The following is a 27,262-nucleotide window of genomic DNA, read 5'->3' as shown; positions in this document are numbered from 1 at the left end:
TTTTCTAAAAGACAAGGTTCATTTTAAGGATGAACAAACAGGTCAGATTTTACTTGTCCCTTAAAGAGATAGATTTTCTGATGTGCGGGCTTTGATCTTTTTGTCTGACTTTTGTTTCAAGCTTCAATCAGTGCTATTTTCCTAGAATCAGTACTGTTCTGCAGCATTATCAACAGACAGATGTGAGAATATAAACTACTATAAAATGAGTCCATCTTATGCAAAGCGAAATTTAAATAAACTATAAAGGTGAAGTTTCCATATTTTAGCATAAATACTATTGATTTCAAAAGATAAAAGATTACAGAAAGCTCATCAAAGGAATTGCCCTTTTAAGAGGGAATGAACTGTTATTCATTCTTGTATCAATTTAAAACAGAGGTCAAGTGCTATATTGTAGACAAAACTGATATTTTGCATCATCAGCAACAACTTGCATTCATATAGTGCCTTTAACATAGAAAAAGGCCCTAAGGCACTTCACTGAGGTATAATAAAAACAAAACAGTTTTTGACATTAGTTACTTAAAACATTTTACACTCTATTCTTTTTCTAGAACCTGATAAGAAATAAAACTATATGCTCAAACTCTCAAGGAACATTTGAAGATTGAATGTGGGGCCATTGAACTGTAGACATTGCAATTAAAATTGTGAGTCTATGAAGGTACCAGTACTCAAAAATACATTGTTCCGACAAAAGCTGATATGAACTATCTGTCCACGCAAGTTCATTTACCTTCCCTCCCAACTAAAGGATTCTGTGAAAATGTGAGAGTAGTGAAAGGGAAAAAGTAGGAAAAATGGGGGAACATGGTTTTTTTTTAATTGATGGCAATTAGGAATTACTTAATTATTTTATTAATATGCTGATTATGGATTTGAATGATTCATATATTTCTCAGGTGTTATTTTATAATTAGTTTTCCCTTTAAATAAATTACTGAAACATATGTCCTAAAAACAGTGTACTCCCAGCCCAGGGTATATCCAAATCTGGTAGAATGTATGTTTACTAAATGGCCCCCTGTTAAAGGAAATATGTATTCAAATGTTGTATGTTTGCTAATACATCCTAATGGAACAAGTTGCTGGTTTGCAGGAACAAGCTGAGGCTGCTGTTTCAGGGGCAGATTCCTTAGCCAGCACTGTGGGAACTGACAGTCTCCTGTAGATCGACTCAACCTATTTGACTTGTCTCACAGCAAAAGCAGATTGTGTTGAAGCAGCAGTTCCTGGCCCAAGGGTGGGGGGTTGGCGAGGTGCGGGGGGAGACAATAAAATGGGTGACAAGCTAAATGAAAAATAAAATACTTGTATTTCTACATTGGAATTCATTTATTTTCATAACTTATCTGTTCAGTGGGATGATCAAGGCAATGAACTTGTAATACATGCATGTTTCTTCATCTCATACTTTGATAGCTTTTATATATTTTATCTGCATTATCAAGCATTTTATTAATACTATTCAAGTAGTTGCTCTAAACAAATTCTAGCCATTATATATTGGTCTGCTTTTAAATCAAATATCGGGAGCTTGTCATCTATGAACTGGTTCCCGGCAGCTGTGCTGTTAATGCATTTTTCAAGATCTCAGTCTACAGAATAAATTTTCATCTTTACACCTTGCATAAAGCATCGTCTGGATGGAGCACCGAGATGAAAATTTGGTGGGGAAGATTGCACATCCATAATGGAGCCCACCTGATTCCTCCTGCCTAATTTTCCTTTCTGCATTCTGTCTTTGAAATGCTTTACACCCAAGCAGTAAAGATGAAAATCTGCCCTTAAAAATCTTCCACCAGTCCACAGATTCAGGATAGCCAACTCACAGATACCAGTCTCCTGGAACCAGAATTAAAAGAAGACGAATATAAAATACCCCTTTGAGAGCACTTCTATGTAATAAACAAAAGCTGAAAGAACACCCAAGAATTCTTACAGTGGCTTCACATACATAATACAGTAGCTGCTTGCTGTAACACTTGCTCACATCTCACAATTACGGGTATAACATATGCTGTTTCTTATTCCCTCATTATCAGAGAAACTACATAAAAAGTCTCATGTAGAATCTATCTGGGTATTTCAATTTGGCTTAAATATCAAACTCAGGATGCATGGTGATGAAATGTCACAACAGCTCTATTAGAAAATTAAAAGGGGACTTGGAGTGTGAGTATAGCCTTCCACTACACATATTATCCCAATTTCATGTTTATGCTTATCAAAGTGAGGGCTGTCAATGCTGAGGAAATTAATATTTTTCTCTTCCACCCAATATCTATGTCAAATATCTTGATTTCAGATATAGCAAGGTCCCAATATAATGTCTCAAGAATCTCGACCTCAGAAGAATGCTCCTTGCTGCATCATGCGACTTCCAGAATGGTAGAAAACGAACTAGATGGACTTTGGTCTTTTTTCGTCCAGCAATTCCTATGTTCCTATATTCGAGTGTGAATTTTCATTTCCCACTCCAGCTATTTTATGACCTCTCTGAGAGAGATTGACAATTTAGAGGCAACATGTGTCAAATTTAGGGCAGCTTTATGCTGTGATCTGTCACCTACTAGAAATTGAGTTGAGACTGCCCAAACTCATTTCACTTAGGTCCTTTATAGCCATCAGACAGAGGAAACATTCATACCAACATTATGGGCAGGATTGAAATCCAGAGGTGAAAAGATAAAATGCTGGCTCACTGCTTAGTTCCTAAGACAGCAAAATGTTTGTCAGGTTTTAGCCATTCGCTTTACAGTACCTCTTTATGAACATCTTAATCTATGCAAGAAAGCTTGGGATGAGACAATGTCATTTGGCCCAACAAGCCTGTTCAGTGCACAGGTGTTGTACGATTTGCCTTCTGATGAGCTTGATGTACATTGTGATTTGGTATTAAAATTTACCTTCGTAAGATTCCTCCTAAAAGAGAAGCATTGAGACATTCTGGTGGTGACAGGCGCCTTTTCACTTCTGCAATGGTCACTTTATATTTGGAAGTGGAGCTGAGTAGTGACAGACGTCCAGGAACAGAACAAAACAAGTCCGTAGGATTTACAACACATGTGCTACCTGAAAATAAATCAATACATTATGAAATATGAATCATATAGTGATTCTTTCTAAATAATGCAGTGGTTAAAAGCATGTGCACAAAAACACATTTTACATTAAAATATTTCAGCATAATGACATTGTATGTGAACTGGAAGCTGAAAATTGAGTTATTACCGAGCATTCACTAGAGTTGGACAATGTGTTTCCTTTTAAATTATGCTAATGATGCAGATACAATCACATACAGGATAACTGTAAGTTATTATGTTATTGGTGGCCAATCAAGATTAAATAACAAAACAGGAGTCTCAAAGTGTTTAAATCAGCTGGGAAGCTTCATTTGCAGGTGTAGTAACATGCAGCCCTTTTAAATTTGCAGCAAATCTGTTACCAGGCAACTACAGACACTGGACTTGATTTCTGTGTGGGCAAGTGGTAACGATTTCCCATTGGTGGTTCTGGCAAAAAAAAACTATTTCACTGCTCTCTCCCTACAGTGCTGAAAAGTCATGTAAAGCAGAATATATCCACACAGGCCTCCCAATAAGTATTTGCACCACGTGTTCTGGTACTCAGCCATACAGAACAGGAAGCCTTAGTTTATTTCCTCAGTCTGTTGTTAGTTCGTTGATTTGGGCCGGGTCGGCTGCACGTGTGCTATAATTGGCTATCAAACCGTGTAATTTATCCTCATTTAGAGGCAATTTCTAAACAACCCCCAACATTTTTTAAATTAGATTTACTGTTGAGCTCTCCCAATAGCACAGCAAGTTTATCCAGCAGGTAGCTGAGTCAAAGACACCAGGGCAGTGCCAGATTCTATTCCTAGTCTGTGCTGAGTTAATTGATATCAATAAGGGCAATGGTATGGGTGCAACAATTGTCTTCAGCACTCCTGGGTTAGGAAAGACAAATGGTACAGAGTTGCTGATTCTGATTGCTTTTCAGCAACCTCTGTTAGAATTGGAGATATGTGGACTTCAGGTGAGGACAGTATAGGGGTTGGCTGTGATGCTTTTCATGGTTGAATAGCCTGCAGACACTCATTGTCTAGAGACAAACATAAATAATGGTCATTTAAAGGAGGTACTGCTAGATTTTAACCAGCTAAAACTGAGCAGCCTTCCAGCACAAGGCACTGGTAAACTTCCTGATGCTTGTTCAGCCAGAATCACCCTATCTGTTAGGACTTTGACTTGCAGGGTGTTCTGGAGCCCGGTTGGAATAATCCCCAGCCTTCAGGAACAGGTCTACCCCTCCGCGTTCCATTAGTGAGCCAGGCTTGTTGATCAATTATCAATAATGTCCTGGATTATTGTGGATCTTCCTGGCTCAAGTATCAGATTGTCCACAGTTTCCCACACATGATCAACTTAGTTACAAACTTCCATCACCAGGAATAACTCATTGGAGCCACTTCAACCGTAAACTATCTCACTCGAAGGAGGAACGTCACTAGTTTGTCATTGGAAAACTGACAAATGTGGGTTAGAGCCCTTGCTGGTAGGACAGCAGATAAAAGGAGCTTCTAATGAGTGTAATGGTGAGCAGCACAATAAAATGCCTGAGTCTATTGCCACTATCTACTTAATCACACTATGGGCACACACGAGACCCTGTTAAAAGGATGTTCCACCAGATGGAGGCGTGGAGTTTCAGCAGCAGCAGTTTTCTCTCTGCAACCCTATGCATCATAAGTATGATAAAATTTTGTAGCCCCATCTCTGGTCCACGCTTCCTAAGAATGAGACTTGTCGCTAGAAGCATGAGATCAGTCGTGTGTTATCATATCTAACTTGTTTTGCATAATTTGGTTAATTAGAACTATCTTGGGCATAGGTCTAAAAATATATTAAATTACAGTTTGAGATAATTGAAACTGTGATTTATATATTTAGGAGAATAAATTGTAAATGCTGGTACTATACATTCCAGAGTTATTGGCCAATTAGCAACTGCATAATTAGTAATGCTGGTTTCTGAGAGGCTAAAACATTCTTTCACAAACTTATGGGGAAATCATGGGAATATATTTTCAATGTGTTCATTAGTATCCAATTATTGTAAGAAAATGTTAATGTGGCAGGGGGATGGGAACCGATGCAGGAAGTCAGTGGAAAGTAAAGTGGTGACAGAAACAAAAGGCAGTAAGGGAGAGTGTACAAAACATGACCGGACAGATGGTCTGAGAAAGCAGGGCAAAGACCAAGGGAAGTCTAGATTAAATTGCATTTATTTCAATGCAAGAAGTCTGATGGGCAAGGCAGATGAACTCAGGGCATGGATGGGTACATGGGACTGGGATGTTATAGCTATTACGGAAACATGGATAAGGGAGGGGCAGGACTGGCAGCTCAATGTTCCAGGGTACAGATGCTATAGGAAAGATAGAGCAGGAGGTAAGAGAGGAGGGGGAGTTGCATTCTTGATTAGGGAGAACATCACGGCAGTAGTGAGAGGGGATATATCCGAGGGTTCGCCCACTGAGTCTATATGGGTAGAACTGAAAAATAAGGGAGAGATCACTTTGATAGGATTGTACTACAGACCCCCAAATAGTCAACGGGAAATTGAGGAGCAAATATGTAAGGAGATTACAGACAGCTGCAAGAAAAATAGGGTGGTAATAGTAGGGGACTTTAACTTTCCCAACATTGACTGGGACAGCCATAGCATTAGGGGCTTGGATGGAGAGAAATTTGTTGAGTGTATTCAGGAGGAATTTCTCATTCAGTATGTGGATGGCTCGACTAGAGAGGGGGCAAAACTTGACCTCCTCTTGGGAAATAAGGAAGGGCAGGTGACAGAAGTGTTAGTGAGGGATCACTTTGGGACCAGTGATCATAATTCCATTAGTTTTAAGATAGCTATGGAGAAGGATAGGTCTGGCCCAAAAGTTAAAACTCTAAATTGGGGAAAGGCCAATTTTTATGGTATTAGACAGGAACTTTCAGAAGTTGATTGGGAGAGTCTGTTGGCAGGCAAAGGGACGTCTGGTAAGTGGGAGGCTTTCAAAAGTGTGTTAACCAAGGTTGAGGGTAAGCACATTCCTTATAAAGTGAAGGGCAAGGCTGGTAGAAGTAGGGAACCTTGGATGACTCGGGAGATTGTGGCCCTAGTCAAAAAGAAGAAGGAGGCATATGACATGCATAGACAGCTGGGATCAAGTGGATCCCTTGAAGAGTGTAGAGATTGCCGGAGTAGAGTTAAGAGAGAAATCAGGAGGGCAAAAAGGGGACATGAGATTGCTTTGGCAGATCAGGCAAAGGAGAATCCAAAGAGCTTCTACAAATACATAAAGGGCAAAAGAGTAACTAGGGAGAGAGTAGGGCCTCTTAAGGATCAACAAGGTCATCTATGTGCGGAACCACAAGAGATGGGTGAGATCCTAAATGAATATTTCACATCGGTATTTACGGTTGAGAAAGGCATGGATGTTAGGGAACTTGGGGAAATAAATAGTGATGTCTTGAGGAGTGTATATATTACAGAGAGGGAGGTGCTGGAAGTCTTAACGCGCACCAAGGTAGATAAATCTCTGGGACCTGATGAAATGTATCCCAGGACGTTATGGGAGGTTAGGGAGGAAATTGCGGGTCCCCTAGCAGAGGTATTTGAATCATCGACAGCTACAGGTGAGGTGCCTGAAGATTGGAGGGTAGCAAATGTTGTGCCTTTGTTTAAGAAGGGCGGCAGGGAAAAGCCTGGGAACTACAGACCGGTGAGCCTGACATCTGTAGTGGGTAAGTTGTTGGAGGGTATTCTGAGAGACAGGATCTACAGGCATTTGGAGAGGCAGGGACTGATTAGGAACAGTCAGCATGGTTTTGTGAGAGGAAAATCATGTCTCACGAATTTGATTGAGTTTTTAGAAGGGATAACCAAGAAGATAGATGAGGGCTGTGCAGTAGACGTGGTCTACATGGACTTTAGCAAAGCCTTTGACAAGGTACCGCATGGTAGGTTGTTACATAAGGTTAAATCTCACGGGATCCAAGGTGAGGTAGTCAATTGGATACAAAATTGGATTGACGACAGAAGACAGAGGGTGGTTGTAGAGGGTTGTTTTTCAAACTGGAGGCCTGTGACCAACGGTGTGCCTCAGGGATCGGTGCTGGGTCCGCTGTTATTTGTTATTTATATTAATGATTTGGATGAGAATTTAGGAGGCATGGTTAGTAAGTTTGCAGATGACACCAAGATTGGTGGCATTGTGGACAGTGAAGAAGGTTATCTAAGATTGCAACGGGATCTTGATAAATTGGGCCAGTGGGCTGATGAATGGCAGATGGAGTTTAATTTAGATAAATGTGAGGTGATGCATTTTGGTAGATCGAATAGGGCCAGGACCTACTCCGTTAATGGTAGGGCGTTGGGGAAAGTTATAGAACAAAGAGATCTAGGAGTACAGGTTCATAGCTCCTTGAAAGTGGAGTCACAGGTGGATAGGGTGGTGAAGAAGGCATTCGGCATGCTTGGTTTCATTGGTCAGAACATTGAATACAGGAGTTGGGATGTCTTGTTGAAGTTGTACAAGACATTAGTAAGGCCACACTTGGAATACTGTGTACAGTTCTGGTCACCCTATTATAGAAAGGATATTATTAAACTAGAAAGAGTGCAGAAAAGATTTACTAGGATGCTACCGGGACTTGATGGTTTGACTTATAGGGAGAGGTTGGATAGACTGAGACTTTTTTCCCTGGAGAGTAGGAGGTTTCGGGGTGATCTTATAGAAGTCTATAAAATAATGAGGGGCATAGGTAAGGTAGATAGTCAAAATCTTTTCCCAAAGGTAGGGGAGTCTATAACGAGGGGGCATAGATTTAAGGTGAGAGGGGAGAGATACAAAAGGGTCCAGAGGGGCAATTTTTTCACTCAAAGGGTGGTGAGTGTCTGGAACGAGCTGCCAGAGGCAGTAGTAGAGGCGGGTACAATTTTGTCTTTTAAAAAGCATTTGGACAGTTACATGGGTAAGATGGGTATAGAGGGATATGGGCCAAGTGCAGACAATTGGGACTAGCTTAGTGGTATAAACTGGGCGACATGGACATGTTGGGCCGAAGGGCCTGTTTCCATGTTGTAAACTTCTATGGTTCTATGATTCTTAGCCATTTTACTAGGATATAAGGCTAGAAATGACTGTTGTCAATATTAGTATATAAACTCTTGATCTAGGATTAAATAAGTGGGTTAATGCCTGTGTTAAGATAGTGAACAGAAGAATTTTATAGGAATGCACTAAGTTTTTGTCATGTAGTCTTGCCAACAATAAATTTGAGACTATTGTCTGTGTTACAAATCTACCAAATTAGGGCTTTTCTAATGATACATTAATGAAAGCATTTATATGTGGATATAAAATAAAACTACTGACATTTTTTAAACAATGGTTTATATAAAAAATGAAAGACCCACAAAAGTTAGCACATTCTGAAAGGCTGTAGGCAATGACCAACAAAGATGCGACTAGTAATTGAATAGAAATGTATATTATTAGTAAAATGGAACATTTTCTAAATATTGTAGTATTGCAGAAAATAGCAACACAATGGAAGCCTCTTTCATAGGAAAATAGTTGTAAGGGTACGTACCGTGAATTATAAATACTTACCTTGAGATTAGTTCCAGGTAAATACTATGAATGATAAATTCTTGCCCAAGAAGAGTCCCACGGGCTTAGTTTAATTCTTTTCAGACAAATTGAAATTCCTCTTTTAGTGAGAGAAGAGAATACTTGTTTTCTCCAGAATTAATAACTTGTTAACAAAATCACATTTTCAAAAATTCTACATTTCAAAATCATAGGAGGTTATTTTAACTTTTATCACTGGGTGAAAAAAGTTGAAATTATCCCCATACATTCCTGTAATTCTGTTAGGAGCTCATTGATTATGGAGAAAAGTGACATTCTTCTGTTCTCCATTGAAGTAAAAATTTCACTGCCTAAATTAGTTGCCCAAATATTCCCATTCATTTGTCACAAGACCTCAAGATAATTACAGAGGAGGAAAGCTATTCAGTCCATCTAGTTCATCCATCCAGAAAGATCCTACTGTTCACCCTACCTTATCATGGCATTGAGTTGTTTCTTAAATAAGTCCAGGGTTTTTTCTACACTACTTTATCTAAAAGTCCTTTACATGTGTTGATCATTCATTGTATGAAGAAAACCTTTCTGATATCAGTCCTAAATTTGCCTTTTACCAGTTTGAATCTGTGCCCTCTTATCCCTCCCTTGCAATTTAGTTTAAAGCAATTTTCTAGATTTCACTTTTCCGTATTGTTTATTATGTTATTTGCCTCAGTAAGATCACTTCTCAGTCTTTTTTCAAAGCTGAAAGCCTAAATTGCCCCAATCTTTCCCCATAACTCAGATCTCTAACATTATGGATCAGCCTCATGGATCTTCTCTGTGCTATTTAATGCATTTGAATGCTTCCCATTTCTCAGTGATCAAAATGGACACAGTAATCAAAGCGTAGTCTGACCAGAGCACTACAGTTTGAGTATCCTCTGACTAGTAGCCTGTTCTGGTGATATAGTTCAGTATTCTAATTTTTTGCTGATTACTACTCAGCAGTGGTCTGACGCGTTGAGTGTTGAGTCTACAAAAACGCCAGGGTTTCTTTCAACATCATCCTTAGCTACCTCAATACCATTCATACAGCACATTTTATTCTTCCTAAGTGTAGAATTTTGCATTTGTCTGCATTACACTTTGTTATTTTCTGGCTACTTACATAATTTGTCCAACTCAATTTGTAATTCCTCCACTATCCCTTAGTTTGATGTAACCTGTAATAGTGACTAATTTGCATTGAGTTTCTGAATCCAAGTTACTGATGTAAATTAGAAACAGTGTGGTCCAATATCTATCCCTAAGGCACCACATTCAGCACTTCTCCCTGCCCCAACATAACTCCTTTAAGAAGTATCTGTTGTTTTCCAGCCTTCAGCCAATTTCTTACCCACTCCCAAAATTCACCATAAATCCCCACAGCTTTCAGGTTATCGTCTTTTGTGTGGAACTTTATCCAAATACTTTTGGAAGTCTAGGTACATCACATTGTAAGGATTTCCACAGTGCGCTGGGGATGTCAATTCTTCAGGAAAAAAAAGTCATGGAGACATAAACCAGGGAAACAAAAAGCAAAATACTGCAGATGCTGGAAATCTGAAATAAAAACAGAAAATGCTGAGCCCATTGTATACCAAGTTAGGCAGCATCTGAGAAGAGAGGAAGGTAGGGGTAACGTTTCAGGTCTATGACACTTTGGCAGAACTGGAAGATATTACCGGAATGAATCACTCTCAGAGTGTGTACACTTTGTAATATTTGTATCAGCGTGACTGATCTGCTTTTAGATGGATTACAAATTGCTGCTTGCAGCTGTTCTGAAAATAGACAAGTGACACTGACATCAATGTTTGGAAGTGGGTGCATTCCAAAGGGATATTTTGGCTGGCATTACCCAATGCATCTGTTCCACTGATGTTAATATCTGCTGAGATGAATGTTCAAAATTCCATGCATATTGTGAAAACTTTTTTTAAAGATTTAAGTATGCAGGATTACATTCTTTAATGGAAGCACCTCTGTGGCAGCTATTCCCTTTATTGAAACTTTCTCATTAAGCAACAAAGTCTGTGTCCATATCTAGACTGTTAATAACCTATTGTACAAATATTCAGGAATATCTTTACCCTATCATCAGGCTTACAAATGGCTATTGAAGAAAGTAAAATTGGCCCACAGAGTACACTTAGGACTGAGCCCATTGTATACCAATTATAGAGGTTATGAAAAATTTTCCTTTTCCTCTTGTTAGTCTGCATGTGCCACACACCATCTCTGGCTGAAAGGACCAATACTCTGCCACTAATATTACTCAATAGCAAACAACTAGGAGATGTGTGAAATTGGCCTGGAGTGCCACTGGTACTCTCTGCCTCTCTGTAAGGAGATACTCAAGCCCCGATATTAATGAGGAGGCAGGGAGAGTGCAGGGGAGGCCAAAAACGACCAAAGAACCCAGCAAGGCCAGGGATGCTGAGGTCCTGCCGAAATTAACAGCAGGACCTCATTATCATTTTTTTCTTCCATTTCCCACCCGGCAGCCAGTCAAGTTGACAGGCTGGCTGGCTGCCGGGCAAGTAAACCAGCAGCAGGAGGCCGCAGCTGGGGACCTTTGAGCACAGTCCCCGGCAATCGGGAGGAGGGAAGGTCAGCATTTAGGGCTTTGTGGAGGGTGGGGTCGGCCACAATCAAGGCTCAGAGCGAGTGGCATCGGGGCTTGGTGGTGGCGGAGGTGGTGGCGGAGGTCGGCCACAATCACGACAGGGGGAAGAATAAGGCTGCGATTGGCAGAGGGGAGGCTGAAGACTTCCTTGAGGGGCTGGGAGTGGGGACTACTCCGGCTCTTCGTGACCCACAATGAGTGTTGTAAAAGGCACTTACCTTGTGGAGTCGGCAACTCCTGCCTTCCTTTCACTGCCGAGTTTCCTGACCCCTGGGAAACCCGCACAGCAACTGTAAAATTTAAATCGGGCTCTTAATTGCATTGTGGGAGCTTGATTTAAATATATTAATGAAGTGTCCCACCTCTCCACAGCGGGATACTTGGACACCATGAAACCTGAGTAAAAACGGCATGGGCACATATGCGGCAAGTTGGGGTCGCGATCCCCGTTTTTTCATTTTTAACCCCCCTCCCGACCCTCTCCTGCCCAGCATAGGAGGGTTAATAGCGAGGCCTTAATCTTTGCACAACTCCCCATGATGACATAATTGAAATTGAACAAATATGAAAATGCAGACAGGAGCCTGCATTCGACTATTCTGATATGGTATGCTTTTTTTTCAATTTTTGGTGATCTGTTGTGTTCATCAAGGTGAAGTATAATAACACTAGGAAATCAAACACTTTCCCCTTTCAGGCATCAAGTGTCAAAAGTGCAGTACTCTCAGGACAGAAATAGCACTGGTTAGATGTTGAGGAAAGCTCCCTCCACTTTGCTGCAACAATATGCCTTTGTCTCAATCACAGAAGAGTGCCTCCGACTACACCAGTGTGATATTTCTATTTCGCATTCTTGTCATCCTTGTGACCTCTCTGAATGAGAGTGTCAATTTTGTGTTGCAGTTTGACACCACAACAACTAGGAACTAGATTGAGACTGCCAAAATTAATTTTAGACCAGACCTATAATGACGACGAACAGAGGAGACTTTTGTGCCTCCTGAATTTTGCCTTGGCTGGAGTTTGACCCAGAGCTTAAATGTAAGAGGTCAGTGTGCTCACCAACTGCACTATTCTGTCCCATGATATTGCATTTTGGAGCAATATTATGTTGCACCACCTCTCCTGCTTCTGAAAAATCAAACCAGTGTTCAACAGAAAATTTTTTTACCTGATAACTGAAACTCCAAATATTGTATACCTGCCAAACTACACTGGTTGGAGTGTTGTATAAATATACTACTTAAAAAGCTGCATCCTCTTTCACATTTTATCTAAAGCAGTGTGTTTTTTTAGTTACAATTATAGAGAATGAATCTGCGCCTGTTAAGCAATATGAGCTATCCATGTATGTGACAGCAATCACAACAAAAACTGCAAAAAATGCAAAATAAAATCCAGAGTTAACAACACCGGAACCCACATCGGGCTCGTTAATGGACCCTGGCACCTCAGCATTACACAGCAATCACAACATAAGGCCATAATGGTTTTATAAACTGATTGTATTAAAAGCTGAGGGAAAATTACTTCTGATTATTATTTGTTAATGACATTATCAACATAAAAGGAACATTTCTAACCAAATTGTAACAGCATCGAGAAGTGCATATTTATAATTTCACTGGAGATAACAATCAGAGGAACCTTCACAGTATGATTTTGATATTGTTAATAGGTAGCGACCAGAGAAATCTTGCCCCTGTCCATGTATTAAACAAAAGTTCCTTTTTGTTTATGAAGAATTATGTCAATAAAGACAGGGAAAGTGATTTAATTTCTGTAAATTAAATTACAACATTTATAAATATCTAACTATAGGGCACATAACATATTAGAAGCATAAGTCATATTAGTAAGGCTGACTTAAGAGATTCATGTTTATCTAATGTTAAAACAGCCCAGTTAATCTGGGACGCATAATTCCCATGTAAATAAAGAATTCTAAAATTCATCGTTAAGATGGCAGCAAGCATTTTGTTTTACATTTTTAATATATTCCTTTTCATCTGAAACTTAAAAGTATGGAAAATTGAATTGATATTTAATTTCTATAAACCAAGTCTAGCCTGTAATATAAATTCTGGTCTTTATTAAAACTAGATGATCTATCCAGTAGTTCAAATCTCTTTGGTAGAAGAATTTCTCTGGTCACTATGTTTAGCCATATGGTAAACATATTCTTTTTGAAAGTGTTTACTGTAGTTACTAAAAAATTCTTCCTCCAATGTAATTAACTTATTTAGAGATTAAAGGCTTGCATTGGTATTTTATACACATGCACATTCAGACACACACACACACACACACACTCAGACACACACACACACACACACACACACACACTCACAACTGACCTGTCAGATGTGTCTCATTAAGAATGACAATCCCAATGGGGCAAATTTTGCTGTTGAATGACATCTAACAGCATCTGCCATTAGTTAGACTTGCCCTTGTACGTTTACGTTTTCAAATTTTTTGCGTGGCAAGTTACTGAAAGTACAAGCTGATAACATCGCAGCGAGGGAAACAGGGCTTCTGGGACCCGAGTGAACAACAACAACTTGCATTTATATAGCGCCTTTAAAGTAGTAAAACATCCCAAGGCGTTTCACAGAAGCGTTACCACACTAGCAGATATTAGGGCCAAAAGCTTGGTCAAAGAGGTAGGTTTTAGGGAGCATCTTAAAGGAAGAGGGAGAGGTAGGGAGGCAGAGAGGTTTAGGGAGGGAATTCCAGATCTTAGGCCTAGGCAGCCGAAGGCATGCCCACCATTGGTGGAGTGATTAAAATCGGGGATGCGCAAGAGGCCAGAATTGGAGGAGCGCAGTGATCTCAGAGGGTTGTAGGGAGGTTACAGAAATAGGAAGGGACGAGACCATGAAGGGAATTGAAAATAAAAATGAGAACTTTAAAATCGAGGCGTTGCCGGACTGGGAGCCAATGTAGGTCAGCGAGCACAGGGGTGATGGGTGAACAGGTCTTGATGCGAGTTTTGGATGAGCTCAAGTTTATGGAGGGTGGAAGATGGGAGGCCAGCCAGGAGAGCATTGGAATAGGCAAGTCCAGAGGTAACAAAGGCATGGATGAGGGTTTCAGCAGCAGATGAGCTGAGGCAGGGGTGAAGACGGCCAACGTCACAGAGTTAGAAGTAGGTGATCTTGGTAATGGAGCGGATATGTGTTCGGAAGCTCATCTCAGTGTCAAATAGGACACCAAGGTTGCGTCGGTCAATGGCTTCAGTTTTCTCAAAATTTATTTGGAGGAAATTTCTGCTCATCCAGTGCTGAATGTCAGACAAGCAGTGTGACAAATCAGAAACAGTGGAGGGGTCAAGAGAGGTGGTGATGAGGTAGAGCTTCGTGTCGTCAGTGTACATGTGGAACCTGACGTGTTTTTGCATGATGTCGCCGAGGGGCAGCATGTAGATGAGAAATAGGAGGGGGCCAAGAATAGACCCTGAGAGATTCCACAGGTAACAATGCAGGAGCAAGAAGAGAAGCTATTGCAGGCCACGACTGGATAGATAAGAGTGGAACAAGGCGAGCGCAGGCCTGCCCAGCTGGACGATGAAGGAGAGGTGTTGGAGGAGGATGGTGTGGTCAAGCAACTGTGTACCTCCTTAACTAATCAAATTGAAGGATTGTGAAATTAACAGTGCAAGGACTGAGAAGGAAGTGTAAATTAGAGTGGGTGAATTCAATGTCAAATCTGGTGCAGAAAGAGAAATAAAGAGAGGGAAAGAAAGATTGGATTAATAGACAGAAAAAAGAGACAGAACATAAGAAATAGGAGCAGGAGCAGGCCATACGGCCCTTCGAGCCTGCTCCACCATTCAATAATATCCTGGCTGATCTTCGACCTCAACTCCACTTTTCCACCCGATTCCCATATCCCTTGATTCCCCTAGAGTCCAAAAATCTATCTATCTTAACCTTGAACATATTCAATGACTCAGCATCCACAGCCCCCTGGGGTAGAGAATTCCAAAGATTCAAAGCCCTCTGAGTGAAGAAATTCCTCCTCATTTCAGTCTTAAATGGCCGACCCCTTATCCTGAGACTATGCCCCCTAATTCATGACTCTCCAGCCAGGGGACACAACCTCTCAGCATCTACCCAGTCAAGCCCTTTCAGAATCTTGTATGTTTCAATGAGATCACCTCTCATTCTTCTAAACTCCAGAGAGTAAAGGCCTATTCTACTCAATCTCTCCTCATAGGACAACCCTCTCATCCCAGGAATCAATTTTGTGAACCTGCGTTGTACCATGCCTAAGGCAAGTATATCCTTCCTTAGATAAGGAGACCAAAACTGTACACAGTACTCCAGGTGAGGTCTCACCAAAGCTCTTTACAATTGTAGTAAGACTTCCTTACTCTTGTACTCCAACCCCCTTGCAATAAAGGCTAACATGCCATTTGCCTTCCTAATTGCTTGCTGCACCTGCATGCTAACTTTTTGTGTTTCTTGCATGAGGACACCCAAATCTTCCTGAACACCAACATTTAATAGTTTCTTAACATTTAAAATAAATTCTGTTTTTCTATTCTTCCTACCAAAGTGAATAACCTAACATTTCCCCACATTATACTCCATCTTCCACCTTCTTGCCCACTCACGTAACCTGTCTACATCCCTTTCAGACACTTTGTGTCCTCCTCACAGCTTACTTTCCCACCTAGCTTTGTGTCATCAGCAAACTTGGATACATTATACTCAGTCCCTTCATCTAAGTCATCAATATAAACCATAAATAGCTGAGGCCAAAGCACTGATTCTTGCGGCACCCCACTAGTTACAGCCTGCCAACCTAAAAATGACCCCGAAAGACAAAGTTAAAAAAATATAATTTTAAATGTTATACTTTTTAAATCTCCAAAAACAACTAAAACCTGAAGGAATGAGCCTTCACAAGTAACACTTATGCATTCCAGTCTAAGTATCCTTTTAACAATGTGATAAGACTTAACTTTCTGTGGCGAGTTTAGCTTGTATCTACCCTGCAAATACAGCAACTTCATGCCATTCAGTGCATTTCAATGGTGAGGCAGCGGATGAGATGCTGTTTTCACGAAACTCAAGGCGAAGCTCAGCATCTCAGACAGCAACTTTTGGATATCCGCATTTAACCACACGTCTGCCCCTCGCCTGAAATTGCAGTACCATTTGCACATCAATAATGACAAGCGCCATTAATCTTAGTATTATTTTGACAGCAAAATCTGGGCCCTTGTTTAAAAATGTGGCCTATTTTGATGTACCTATATATAATTTTTAAAATAAGCGGAGCTCTTTTTCTTCAAATGGGTTTGCAATGGTGTCATTCCTGTTGATCACATATGTCACTCCTAACATTTTCTTCATTTTGACAGTACTGTCTCACTCTCTCTCTCTCTCTCTCATACAAACACGTAAAAATATGGCGTGCTTCATTTGTAACTCTGGAATCCAATTAATTAATTGCAAATTCTCATATAGGTGCTATTATGTTTCATTTCAATGAAAAGTGTAATTTATTTTGCTTCTTAAAAATATAATTGTAGTTAAATCTGGATCCTAAGCATAGATTTACAAACTTTGTAGAATGAGGAATGAATGGAGAAAACAAACTTCTGTACCAATACTAGTTAACATTAATATGAACAAATCTTCCAAATGTTATCCTTAAGATTATTCAAACACATATCAGCACTTTGAGCAGACTGATCTGTGCATGTTAGTGATGGTACATATAGGTCCAGATGCATACATATATCTTGAGAAAATAGTTTGAGTTTCATCTTGATCTAATAATTGGAATAATGTGTTTCTTATCCTGTTGTATTCAATAGGAATAGGAAATAAAACTAAGATTTATTTTTTGTCATCCCAAGTGCCCGACGCATGCGGAAACGCAGCGCCTACTTTAAAATCTCCAAATCAAATCTTTAAATTATAGTCATTTTTTTCCTTATTTGTCAGATACTCGGACTGTTGAATATGAGGGACAACTCCTTGAGCTGCACGTCCACCTGTTAAATATTAAGAAGAGGACGCACATCAGGTGATACTTGGAGACGAGGTGAATTCACATTCATTAATCTAGAGTGTTTTGTAGGATGAAATTACACATTGAAATCTAACAGTAAAAATGCTCTCTGTAAACTTAATACCGTTTTTTAAAAATGAAAATATATATTGTACATTGTAGCTTTGGGCGTAGAATACGGAATTGAACATAAGGGAAACATTTGTGAACGCTTGTTGGTAAAAGTGAAATTACACTTTGTAAATCAAACCAGATGAAAGTTCCTCCTTTAAAGGGAACAAAAAAACTGAACAAAAATTAAAATAAAATTCTTCGTATTTAACAAGTGTTGTTGGATTTTACGTGGAACGAGTTTGAAATTAGATTTGATCTGGGCATTATTCCGTGACTAGGCGTAAAATCAATGCTTGGAATGATTTCACAAACCAGACTCTCTTAAAGTGTAGTGCAGCAAGCAGGGTTCAACTCATATTAATTCCAAAAATGTTTTGATTCAAAGTAGTTTGTATTATATGTTGCCAAGAGCAATCGAAAAGTGCTATTGCCGGCAGTCTGGTCCTTTTTGCATGGCCCAGGGGCTATAGTAGTGTTTAAGCTTTTGAATTTGCCTGGGGCAGCAAGACTGAATGATCACAAGGCGAATCAAGAGCTTTTTTAGGAGTTTGCCATCAAGATTTCAAAAAACGACATGGACCAAATGTCACTTTGTTCCCCTTATAGCAAAAATATTGGAGTAAAGACCACCTAACATCTCCTATGGCTTCACAATAGCAATATACCTTCGATATTGCACCTGCTGCCGAGTTTCATTTCTGACATTTAAAACAAACGCACCTTTCTTAATTAAAGATCTAAACTTAAGCCTGATCAGTTAGGATTTTAGATGGTTGAGATGAATTGTTAATACCAACGGTGATCAGAAAGGGGGCGATTTCAGTAAATAGGCGACGGTTTTCGTTTGAAAACAGGAGATCTGAATATTCATCTAAGCGAAGCACTAGTCCGTATGAACAACATTAATATGATCTCTACTGAATTTGGTACTCAAAAATATTAACATATCAAAGCAGATGCCCCAGGCAAGAGAAGCTATCGATACTGGGGCACTATGCAATGTAAAGATTATTGGTTCTGATGGTTGGGAGAGTGAAGCTTCGGGCTAAACACTGCACACCATTAACTGAAAGTGATAGCAGAGGGATTTCAGCATCAGTGCAATACCACAATAACACCAAGTCTTTTACTTTTAAAATATAGATTTGGAATAAGTGTAAAAGTTTATTTTCAAAATTACACTACGGAAAAGTAACAACTCAAATAAAACAAGCCTGGAGAAATATCAATTCAACATTTCTTCAGTTAAGCCGAAAACTGTCTAAGAAATCTACTCTTGGACAGGAAAACGATTCTTTTTGAATTAACATGTAAGTCTATATCGAAGAACTGAGGACACATGTCCGAAAGTAGGTGAACAAAAGCAAGCCAGTATCTTGAGGAATCGTTTTCAGTTCGTCTTAATGCAATAATTCGAGTATTGTGTTTCCTATTCTATTGTATTCAATAGGAATATGACATAAGCAAGATTTTTTTATACTTAACTGGATGTCTGACACCTACAGATGCCCATCATTATCTTAAAAGGTCTTCAATCCAAATTATTGAGAAGCCTACATTCGTGGATTCCTCATTGGTTGGAGAATCTTAAGCATGATAACGATTTTCCCACATGCTATTTCCATATGGAAGGTGCATTCACACCACAATTATTTGTGGGAATGTGGGAAACATCACGGCTTAGGAACCCCAAAATGTGTGTAGGGGTGTTGCTTTAGTTTAGGATGAAGCCCTCTGCCCATGTGACTGCCTCTCCTTTTTTTGCTATAAATCCACATCATAGTTTAGCCCTGAACTCTATGCATGGACTTTTTGCATACCCATCAACTATGAAACACGAAGGGGAACCGTTTGGACACACTGCTTATATAGCACAAGCTATAGCATTGGAACTTTGCTGTCATTGATAAGTCAGCCTTCTCAGCATAGTCCCAAACAACGGTGTCCAAGCTAAAGTTGGCATCCACTACAAGCCCCAGGTACCAATGTGAGTCAATAATTGGAAAAGATGCCCCTCATATTTTTCAATCAATACCTTCAAGATTCTTTCATGAGCCACACAGAGCTATAATAATTCACCAGGGAGGCACCAAAAACCCTCTCATTAGTTACTTTATGGTTTAAGTCAGTAATTGGGGTAACACCCTCTACAATTCTTGCAGAAATACCTAACATGAAGCACAACCATTCTTTCAGAAGTACCTGGGACACAGACTTCAACACCATGCCTTATGATGCCATCAAATGCATCATTGATGAAAAGAAAATGCATTTAAATAGCACCTTTCATGATCTCAGGCCATCCAAAGCGTTTTACAGCCAATGAAGTATTTTTGATGTATAGTCACTGTTGTAATGTAAGAAACCTGACAGCCAATTTGCACACAGCAAGATCGCACAAACAGCCATAAGATAATTACTAGATAATTTGTTTTTGTGATGTTGGTTGAGGGATAAATATTGGTCAGGACACCATGGAACACTCCCCTGCTCTTTTTCGAACAGTACCATGGGATATTTTATGTCCACCTGAGAGGGCAGATGGGGCCTCAGTTTAAGGTCTCCTCTGAAAGACAGCACCTCTGACAGACAACTAATTGGATAGGTGGCAGTGGACAACAGTCCCTCACTTCACTTTTGAGAGAAATAGGGTTAGTAAGTCTCCCACTTACCTTTATGTGGATCTTGGAGCAGTAATACATATTCTAGAGAACTTCCAAGATTTGACCATTTGCTCCCATAATTTTCAGCACTCTTCACGGGAGGAGTTTGAGGCACTAGGTCAAATTCCTTTCAAACATTGATGAAAGCAATGTAAGTGGATTTTCCCTGAACGTGGATTCTTTCACAATCTTGTATAAAGACCCAACCTGTCACATGCATTCCTCAAGAGAACAAAATCCAACTTGTTTCTTTTGTATTACACAGTGGACGTTACATGTATTTGCCACCACGACCCAATACAGCCACCATGACCCAATACGGCATCTTGCGAGCCATCGATTTCAACAAGACACCTGTGTGCTTTTTAGTCTCAGAATGATATTATTTTGTGGATGGAACACCAACTGTGCTCTGGAACACGAAGTATATGGGTGCTTCAAACAGAAATCTATTCCCCAGTCTCAGAAGGGTAGCTCCAAGGGGAATCATTGGTTCTTGGCATTGATGTGTAAGATCATTAGCATTCTCCCACCCCCTTAGAGCAGCTTTTAGGAATTCAGTATGAATATCACCCAGGCCTACCAACCTTTAAGAAAGGATAACTTGTTTATTGTTACTACAGTCCAATAGCCCAAAGAAAGAAAGCAAAAAAGATTAGTCAGTCTATTTGATAACAAGGCTGAAACAACAAAATGTTGACTAACAACTTCCTGGATAACATTATAACAGTCCTCAATAAAATATTAAAATGATATACATCCAAGATACGTGGCGTCTATTCTAAATATTATACCGAATGCTTCCACTAAGATAGGCACAAGGCTAACCAGCATACCAGTTAAGATAGGGACGCTTAGAATCGATCGGCGATTTGAATTCACATTTTGTGGTTGGGAACTCAAAACTAAAAATTAGATTTTGCGTCATGCCGAGTGACATGATTGTTAGTACCCTGGAAATTAGCTGATTCCAGAGTTTTGTGTGCAAAATACGGAAAATTAACGAACAAATAAAGCGCGTCATTTTCACTGGGTTGATAAATGCCTTAAGGTTGGCGTGGATTAAAGCGAAGGGAGCTGTTTTCAGCACCATCGCTTCTCAATGGACATCATCTTGTTCTGACTATATTTCTCTGCTTCTAACTGAATACCTCCAGACAACAATCCATGGGTCACTTCACTGTAAATAACATGCTCGACTTTTAGAGTAATGGCATCTAATTTAAACATATCACGAATAGGCTATGCATTAGGCATTCCAGCCGTAAACCCCCAGAAAACCAGTCAACAGTATGGATGAAATACATTGCCTTTTCATTGCAATGAACATTTTTACAATGTAATAATATTCATTATCCATTATAATTATTTTAAATATTCTTGCGTTCGTAATATTTCATATTACACCGATATAATGCATTAGAAGATCTTTTTCAAGTAATAATTATTCATTTAAACATGTTATACCAACATCAATGGACGATATTGAAAGAAAGAAACCATTTTTAGATTCAAATGTGTTGACAAAAGCTACATCAAGAACCCGCCTTTGGCCAACGTGTATAAACCTCTCATTACTAGTAAATCTTTCATTTTATATGGGGAGGCTCAATACGAAATTAAAATTGCAGATTACACGGGGAGTGTTATTCTACTGACCTGGAGACAGATTTCATGACATTTCAAAGTGCTGTAGCTGTCTTTTTAAATACTTGGGGATTGCAAAGTTTTTTTCTACCGCTCCTCGAAGAAACATAAGCTAGATATTTCACTTGACAAAAAGTAACATAGATGCAATCTACAGTTTTGGAAAACCCGTTATTGTTATGATCTACAACATATTTTAAAAATAGTGGAATAATGGTAAATTAAAAGTCTTGCATGCTCGAATGGTTAAATATTATAATTTAAATGAATAAACTGATTTCATCTTAATTTGTATTCCTATTAATTTGCCTTAACTTTTTTTTACTAAGCAGTTTCCCACACCACCGGAACGTCGGAAATATAGAACGATAATTTCTGCAATGTTTGCGGATAAGCTCTGAAACGTGTCCAGCGTGGACTGACAATGGGGAGATTGGCTCCTTTATAGGAGGTGCTCAGTAACAGGAAAGATCACTCGGTCATAATTCTGACTTATATTCTAGTACCTGTAATTTAGCCCAGAGAACTTTTTTTTATAATTGATATATGTACATATCGATGTAATTTGCTGGTGCCTTACCATGGCAGAAAATGAGCGGATTCGCACACTGTGTGTTTTTAAAGGCCAATTGGTGATATTTTTGTGCAGCTGCAGCCAACTGTATTTTAGACCGTTTGCCCTCCACTGACCTTAATGTTTGGAGTTTCTCCTTTAAGTAGGGGGTATGCGCACATTCACAATTTCAGCTATTTTCTTGAAGAAAATGTATGCAAGATGACATAATGATGTTCCTAACTGGGTTACACAGTATTAAATATCAGCCGAGTTATTTTGAATATATGCGTGTGCAGACAAAAAAAGGCCGCTTCTCAAATGTTTAATACTTTTCAGGTGTTGTTCAAATTATGCCTGGTCAAGTTTTAGCTTGATAACATTATTGGTTCCTGTTTAATTTCCGTGAGTCTGAGCAATCCGTACACACACTATAGTTTATTAAGACCCCACCATGTATTGTAGTGTGTTTGCTTTGCTATTCTTTCTACTTATGGTTACAGTACTCGGAGACCAGCAGTGCTCAGTACACTCAAAATTGATAAAAGTCACGACAGTCTGTATCCCTGTGAAGACGGGTTCACTTCTGGAAAAAATATTTTGTGACCCCGTTATCGTGTCACGCACCAAAGAAATAATGAGAGCAATGACTTACCTCTCCGTATCACTCCGCCTTGACCATTTAAAACTAACCCACATTGTGCCTCCACTGAGTTCTGTGAATCAAAACACAATTGCGAGATAAAGAAGCTGCAATAAAAAATAATATTCTATCATTTCATAACAGGGACGTGGACAATGCTTATTTTGGCATACACTCATTTCGCCCTCCGCAAACGGCCTCTAATAATCTTATCTATATTGATTTCATATTTGGAAAAAAAAAATCGACTTTTACTGATTTAGTCTCTCACATACACAAATATACTATATGTAATTGGCGTTAACGTGAATATTGTTGTGTTCTACATTAAATTATATATCTCATTAGCTGCGATAGTTTCCTGGTAAAAATATATTTTTGAAAAACGTGCAGGCAAATATATCTGATTTGCATTTCAGCATTTATTTCTTCACAGGCCGCCTTTCTAGTAAAGTATACAATACATGTTCCAACCGTTATCCCAAATGAAGCAATTTAATTTATTAAAATACTCTCCTCACCAAACATACAATTAGTTTAGGGACGGTAACAGCCAGATCACAGCTAAATTTAGAAATCCGTGGAACTTTGAACTGATTTTAACAAAACTGTTTTCGCTGAAATTACTATTCCCATTACTATTTATGTAATGATAAATATTTATTTTGTTTACGCACGAATTTCCAATTTCTCGACACAAAAATAAAGCTCTTTGGCCTGTCTAATCCTTGGAGAAGTTTGAAAAGAATTCGGAGAGAGGTGTTGCATACTAAAGACCGCTCGAATTTGCCTTGGTCCCTTTTTTTCTCTCCTTGTTTCGCCCTATTGACGCGCTCTTGTAAACCTTTAGAAACTCACAGGCCTTTCTCTTATGTTCTGGGGTTAAAGTGATTATAAAATCAATATAAAAAAACTCCTAGATCAAGCATAAATTAAACTCGTGACGGGGAAAAGGTGTGACAGTTTCTTTTGTTTGGCATAACAAATCTTTTTAGGGAGCTCAAAGATGTATCTACTGCCTAAAGACCGTTTGCATCTGTTCAGCTGTTTAAGCAGTCGTCAGTATATTTGAGTTTAGCACAAATTGACTAGGAAGCAACAAAAAAATACTAGATACAAGCGCTATTTGCTGCTCGAACAGCAATAGCGGAATGAAGTTTTTGCACAGATTTTACACAGGGGCCAAAACTTAAGCCGGGTAATAGACATATGTAATTTGGTTTCCATTGAATGTTTCATTCACACAGCCGTTTTTTAAAAAAAGGGAAATAACTAATCTAGTCAGATGACGTTGCATAAGTAAATAGATGGGTGACATAAAGTCGAAAATTGGATAAACTACGGTGCTCCCGCGCATTGCATTTTCTTATTGTTTCTCGCTTGCAAATTCCCTAATCCGCTCTTTAAAAAAAACCACCACGCTTAGTGTGAAGGAAAAGAACTAAAAATGTACAACTATAAAAATCAGCACCAGACGTGCTCAGCAGAGGAAAAAAAACATAAAGGGGTTTTAGTTGAGCAGAATGTGTTGAATGAGCAGAATTTTCCAAGACCCAATTTGAGAACTTCTCGCTAATGAGGCCACAACTCTCTTCTCGGCCAGATATTCTGCTATTTAATTTGTTGCCGCGGCTTTAGTAAACCAAGGGAGAAAGCCACGTTTTACGTACTCTAATCGTCTTATTTTCCTTCCTGATCCAAGAGATAAGGTTTATTTTTTTATTATTATAGAGTATGCTGAAATATACCGTGTCTTTAGAGGGAAACACACACAGCACTGCGGCGGGCGAGATATCAGACAGCGTTTGTCAAAGTCCTTTTTTTACTTCAGAACTGACTTTTTATTTTTTTTAAAAAAGGAAGGAGCACCAGTCTTGCAAGCAGAAAACAGGAAAAGAACCTGAATTTATCGTGAGTATAATTTCCTAATGTTGCTAATAGAAACACATTTTAAAAAGAGAAAATTATAAGTAGTTGAGTGGTTCAGGGATTCAATATTTTTAAAAAAACTAAATTCATGCCAAAAATATGGGCTCTGTAATATTTTAAGGATTTTAAAAATTAAGTTGATTTAATTCTGTTTCATAAAATAAATCTGTCTCCAAAAACCGTTCCTGCATTCTACTTCTATTTTGAAATCACGTTTAATTTTATTTCCCTCGACCTTTTTAATAATAAAATGTGATTTTCTTGCCTTCAAACTATTTTTGTTCCTATTTGTACTGCGAGATTCGGAAAGTTCCTCCGAGGAGGTGGCGGACAAGTTATTACATTAACGAATATATAGCTGGACATAGAACAGCTCTACTTCTCGCGCTTTTAAGGAACTTCAGAGCAGCTCATGTTTAAAATGACACAAAAATTACGAGATAATAATAGTTACGTAATAATATTCGTCACATTTCGATTCTTATTTATTTCTATTCTGTTTGCGCTATCCACAGTTGGACGTCAAGTGGCGGCAAATAACGGACTGCCCTTCAGTGTCAGAGGAATCACAGCTGCTTATTATCAGTAGCTTATGTGATATTAGAAAAGAACTTTTAAAGTCACAGCAATATCTTTTTCAAGGATCGGACAGTGATACAAGAAATGTATCAAAAATAATGATATACGGCCGTGCATTTTACTGTTAAACTCGATCATTGCTGTTGGATGTGAGTTACTTCAGTTTGATTGCCGTAACCTTTGTTTGTTCTGCTCCTTTCCAAACTACTGAGAGCAGACAAAGATCACGCGCTAATTCATTTCTCCATTTTATAAAATTAGCTTTAAATCGACGAGTTTTGAATATTGAAACCGCAAATTTATATGAGGAACAAAACGAATCCATCTTTTCTTACGGGGCAGCATGGATTTTGGAACCTCTAGACTATTATTATTAATTGTATTATTAATTTTACCTGTATATCATCAGATCCTGGCGGTGGTAGCCCTAGACTTGGACCTGGCAGTAGTCTCTGGTCTGGGTGTATGCCATATTGGGACCCATGGCTGATAAGGGACAGGTCATGTCGGCGGTAGGCTTCCAAGCAGCCCAGCTCTCTCCTCTGCTCATCCAGGCAAGAGGACTTGAGAGTCCGGGCATTGTGAAGGTTGATAAAGTCTGCAGGTTCTCCATGATGGATCTGTTGGTAGTACTGTTGGGTGTGGTGGAGGCTATTCAAGGAATAGGCATCTGGGTTGACGGCAGGGTGGCTGTGCTGGAACTCATAGTGGAAGGATTGGTGGTGGAGAGGGTTATACTGGTGGTTTGTGGAGAAATAAGGTGAGGTAAAATCGGTTCCATTCGCAGAGTAGGTTAAAGGGGATGAGGATGAATAGGCGACTGTAGAATTTGCCACTGATTCCAGACATCCCAGCTGCATCAGACGATAGCTGTTTGATCCATCATGACGTATCTGAGAAAAAGAAAAGAATAGAAAACAAATCTGGTTTGTCATTTCTTATACCTTGCAGGTACAAAAGTACAATCAATCCATTCCATCGCTCAAACACTAAAGCCTTCCAGAAAATTCAACGGCAAACGTCTTAAATCTATCCATCACCAATGGAAAATACACAAATCGCTTCAAACAATACACGGCGGTTTATCTAAATCTGGCTACTTAACTTTCAATCATTTTAGGGATAACAATTTTTTTCATTATGGCAACTGTTGCAATGTAACGAATGCCATTCTCGCGACAGATGTCATAACGAATAAATTTCGTTCTTAAAGCCACAAAAAGTAACTTTTAATTGACCACAGCAGCTTTAGAAATATAATAATAATCATCATCGGAACAAAAGTACCTCGGGATCATGGACGAGACCCGGGAACGTTGTTGACATTTTCGATCCAAAAAGAGGTTCTAATGCGAGCAAGTGAAAAAAAACCATTCGATTTTCCCCCAAAATTATATTGTCTCTCTACACCCCGGAAGAATCCGTCTATTCCGGGTGAAATAACGTTTCCTCTGCACAAAAGCAGCTCCCTGTATCACATTTTGTACTTGTCGGGGTTTTTTTTTCTTAACTGATGGCGTAGGTCCCTTGGTAATATATAAGTTTTGAAAATTAAGCATCAGCATTGAACTGGGAAGACAATAGACAGAAGCGCTTCATCCCAGGAGACGCGGAATAAATATTGTATCTTCTCCTCATCACAGCCTCGCTTGCTCTAAGTTGTTAATTGTATTGGGGAGTTTTTCGTGCTTTTTCCTGTTTTCTCTCCGGTAGCGGTGGACTTATGATGCCTAATCTTGTAAGCCTTTATTACAATTTTTGAAGACATCAGGGAAGGAGTGATATATTTGTCGGATCT

General features: G+C 39.2%; 1 protein-coding gene across 1 annotated transcript in view; it reads right to left on the bottom strand.

The window, feature by feature from the left end:
- The window catches only part of tfap2d (transcription factor AP-2 delta (activating enhancer binding protein 2 delta)), a 58,677-nt gene extending 31,887 nt beyond the window's left edge, over positions 1-26,790 (bottom strand). The window contains exons 1-4 of the mRNA XM_067983850.1: positions 26,752-26,790; positions 25,860-26,357; positions 22,969-23,029; positions 2,913-3,078 (exon numbers count right to left, since the gene is read on the bottom strand). Of these exons, the coding sequence (XP_067839951.1) occupies positions 2,913-3,078; positions 22,969-23,029; positions 25,860-26,357; positions 26,752-26,790 (764 nt within the window). The remainder of the gene's footprint in view (positions 1-2,912; positions 3,079-22,968; positions 23,030-25,859; positions 26,358-26,751) is intronic.
- Between the last annotated feature and the right edge of the window lie 472 nt (positions 26,791-27,262).

This window comes from Heptranchias perlo, chromosome 5, assembly GCF_035084215.1.
Source record: "Heptranchias perlo isolate sHepPer1 chromosome 5, sHepPer1.hap1, whole genome shotgun sequence".
Lineage (NCBI taxonomy): Eukaryota > Metazoa > Chordata > Chondrichthyes > Hexanchiformes > Hexanchidae > Heptranchias > Heptranchias perlo.
Note: the sequence above shows the minus strand (reverse complement) of the source record. Positions and strands in the feature narration are given on the sequence as shown.